Raw genomic sequence first — 3,525 nt, 5'->3', positions numbered from 1 at the left:
ATTGCCACGGGTGTTTCTGTGGGTGCCGCAGCCACTCCCATCGGTATTTCCCAGCCTCTGGGACTGGGGCAGGGACGCATTGCTTCTCAGCATCACCCATCCCTACGCTTTTCCATCACGCAGGAAAAATGTCCCTGCTGCCCATGGCGAGGGAAGGGAGTTCAGCACCCAAAGGTGTCCAGGCACTGTGGGCAGGGGTATCCCTTAGTGATGGTTCCACCACAGAGCCTGCTGCCAGAAGGATCCAGCTCCTGTCCTTCCCACTGAGACCTTGGCTTTGGTCCCATCATAAGGCCCAGGCTCTTCTGGCTGCGATCTGGGTGCGTGCAGCCCTGTGGGGAAGGGGGACGCTGCCATCGCCAGCCCGCGGCCCCGCTCAGATGTCATCCTCTGTCACCAGGCAGTAGAAGTCCGTGCGGGCGCCGTAGTTTCGTGATCCCAGGTCTGAGATGTCAAGCTCGGGTCTGTGGCCATCCCTCAGCTGCGCGTCGTCTGTCACACCGGCAGCTGAAGCCATGGGAGGGTGGCCAATGCGGGGAGGTGGGGGGCTTCGGAAAATGCCCCCTCGGAGGCCTGGAAGGAGCAGGGAGATGGGTGTCAGGTGGTGGGGAAGGGACTAAACACAGCCCCCCTGCCACAGAAGGGTGAGGGCAGAGCCCAGACGTGGTCTCCAGTCCATGTCTTTTTCCCCAGGAGAAGAAGCAGGGGACAAGGACCTGTGCCAAGGTCCCCATCCGGGTGAAGGTCTCCACCACTGTCCAGGTAGCTGCTGTGCAGGATCAGCATGGGGTCCTTGTCCTCCTGCAGCTGGGTCTGCGGGTCCCCCATGGTCCCCTGGAAGGACACCTTGCGGGGCAGGGCCAGGCACAGCTCCTTCCAGAAGTCCGACGATGGGGTCTGCACGGGGCAGGGAAGAGATGAACCACACTAGGACCACCATAAAGCCAGGCCTGGTCCCGCACGGGGCTGGGGAAGGCTTTGTAGGGCTCAGCTCACTCTCACTGGCACTGGGAGCTCAGCCAAGACAAGGGCTGTGCTCCTGGCTTGGCAGCGCACCAGTGGAGAAACCGGCCCAACCTGCTGAAACGCTCCTGAGGGCTCCAGCTCCCAACCTGGCCCCGAAATGGCCACAGCAGCCACGGGCCAAAGCTTTGCTCCAAGAGCTGCAGCTTCACCCCAGTACCTGGGCCAGGGGAGATCCCGGAGTGGCACAGTGCTCCTGATCACGCAAGTCTGGGGAGTGAGCACCCACCTCTGGGGCTGTTTCTGTTGGGTTTTTTAAATTGCCTCTAAAAGACGCATGCCCTAACTTGCTTTTTAGGAGCACTGAAGTATGGGGAGCAGCCCCAGAGCACTGTGGGGAGGCTGATACAAAGCAGGGTGCTGAGGATAGAAAGGGGGGGTGCCAGCAGCACAGAGTCGCACTCAGCTCTCACCATGGAGCCTGCTCGCCACACCAGCAAGGTCACCACGCTCCGGTGCTGCTTCAGCAGGCTGATGGCAGGGTGGGTGATCTCCCGGTACTGGCTCTCAAAGACGATGAAGATGGGTTTCTTGGAGAGCTCCAGCAGCCTCCAGAGCCCTTCCCTGTGAGACAGGCATGTGGCAGAGGGGCAAAGGACCCGCCGGCTCCTCTCTCCCAAGAGCCGCTCCTACCTGAAGCTACTGTTGCACCAGTCCTGCTCCAGGTACGCGACGGAGAGGACCACAATGAGACGCCGGCATCGGCTCACGTTCATGATCAGGTCAGCCGAGGGCTCTGCAGGCAAAGGGATTTCAAGCCCCTGTGCACTGGTGTTGCCCCTCTGCCCGACTCCCCATGGGTCTGGTGCCTACCTGAGTTGGGCAGGATGGTTTGCTCGTCCAGGAAGAGCTTGTAGCCGTAACGGTTCTCCAGCTGCGGCTTCATGATGAAGTTGACAAACTTTCGGTCATCCGGGGCGGTGGCGTGGGAGACGTAGGCATCGTACAGCTTCCCATCTAGGGAGAGCCATGGGGAAAGGGGGGTTGTAACACCGGGGAGGGCTCTGCATGTCAGCGAGGCTATTCCCAAGGTGGGCTTCACCTCCATACCCTTCTCACCATTGATCTCCAGCTCGCCGTAGCGGTTCCGGTACCAGAGGAGCACGCTTAGGCGACATCGGACATAGAGCACAGCCACAAGCACCAGAAGTGCCAGGACCAGGAGAGCTGCCAGCACTGCGGGCACATGCCCTGCTGTCTCTGTGAGGACAGGGAAGGGCACAGTGAGCACGGCTGGTGACTCCTGGCCCAGGTTTTCTGGGTTTGGTGTGGGTTTGCACCCCTATGTGCTGCCCTGGGAGAGACTCTGATACCCCTAACACCCTCCTTGCTGATCCCCATGGGATCCCCATTCCTGCCCCAGGCAAGTGGGTCCTCCTTGGAGGTCCCTTCTCTGTCCCCAGCGTGTCCCTACCTGCTCGCCGCAGGGTGAAGGTGGCTGTGGCATTGCTAACCCGGCAGGCAAACACCCCAAAGTCAGCATCATGCGTGAGGTTGAGCTGCAGGACACTGGTGAGGAGCTGCTCCGTGGCATTTTGGCCAAACCTGGGGGAGAGATCGGCCCACCATGGGTTGGACTATGCAGCGACTCACCCCAGCAGACAGACAGACAGACGGACATGCCCCAGGGGGCTCCTTACCAGGTGGTGTCCTGGCTGCTCTCACTGCCCAGCCACTGCCCATCTTTGGTCCAGGCAGGGACAGGCTGGCAGTGCTCAGTGGCTGCCCAGCGCACGGTGCAGTTCAGTGCAATCTGGCTCCCCAGCGCCAGCTCCAGCGTCTCATTGGCAGCCGGGACAAGGATTTTGGGGGGCACGCTGCAAAGATCTGGGGGCACAGCAGGAGAGGGGTTTCAGATGGGAAAGCTGATCCAGCTCCTGGCTAAGCGGGTATCTGTTGGAGCCATCCCGGCTTCGCTGGAAAAACAAGCTCTGCCATGGGGGTCTGGCAGCGAGCGGCGCTTGCAGCTGTTTTGCAACAGGCTGAGCCGGTTTTCAGGGCTGGGACAGACCCTCACCCACCCTATGAGGCAAAGCAGGAGCAGTGAGCAGGACCCCGTGCCATGCCTGGCAGTGAGGCATCCTTCGCAGCTGAAAACAGGTGAAAGTTTTGATTTTGCAGCCTACCTGTCATGGTGTGCTCAGGCAATGCGTGGTGGAGCTGCCGGCATCGCTGGCGGGCTACCCGCGACAGGAGGGCCCCGTGGCACGGCGTTTTCCGGGGGTAAAGTCCATCGGCCGCCACCGCAGGGCGGGCTGGGCCTGGAACAGATCAGAAACGGCACCGTGAGTGGTGACTGTGGCACAGGGAGCGTCCCCGCAGTCTCCATCGCTCCCTGCAGCGATTTGGGTTGGAGGACATTGGGTGCTGCTCCAGCGCAAAGCCAAAGCCGTGTCCCGGCCAGGGTTTGGTGACCCAGCTGTGTCACCTGCCCTCCCTATGCAACATCAACTCACAGCCTGGCTTTCCCAACCATGAATTTACAGGCAGGAGGTGATTAAT

At 61.1% G+C, this 3,525-nt stretch overlaps 1 protein-coding gene across 1 annotated transcript; it reads right to left on the bottom strand.

Moving 5' to 3' along the window:
• Nucleotides 1–376: 376 nt before the first annotated feature.
• On the bottom strand, nucleotides 377–3,284 carry SIGIRR (single immunoglobulin and toll-interleukin 1 receptor (TIR) domain; the record flags this gene model as incomplete). The annotated part of the gene is made up of 9 exons (XM_010180690.1): nucleotides 377–573; nucleotides 717–897; nucleotides 1,437–1,587; nucleotides 1,657–1,759; nucleotides 1,837–1,980; nucleotides 2,083–2,223; nucleotides 2,438–2,568; nucleotides 2,664–2,850; nucleotides 3,150–3,284. Coding segments are annotated over 9 exons (1,370 nt in total), but the record flags the coding sequence as incomplete, so codon positions are not given.
• Nucleotides 3,285–3,525: the final 241 nt, after the last annotated feature.

This window comes from Mesitornis unicolor, unplaced genomic scaffold (genome assembly GCF_000695765.1).
Source record: "Mesitornis unicolor isolate BGI_N332 unplaced genomic scaffold, ASM69576v1 scaffold37943, whole genome shotgun sequence".
In the NCBI taxonomy this organism is placed as follows: domain Eukaryota; kingdom Metazoa; phylum Chordata; class Aves; order Mesitornithiformes; family Mesitornithidae; genus Mesitornis; species Mesitornis unicolor.
The sequence above is the reverse complement of the archived record's forward strand: the minus strand, read 5'-3'. Positions and strand labels throughout refer to the sequence as shown.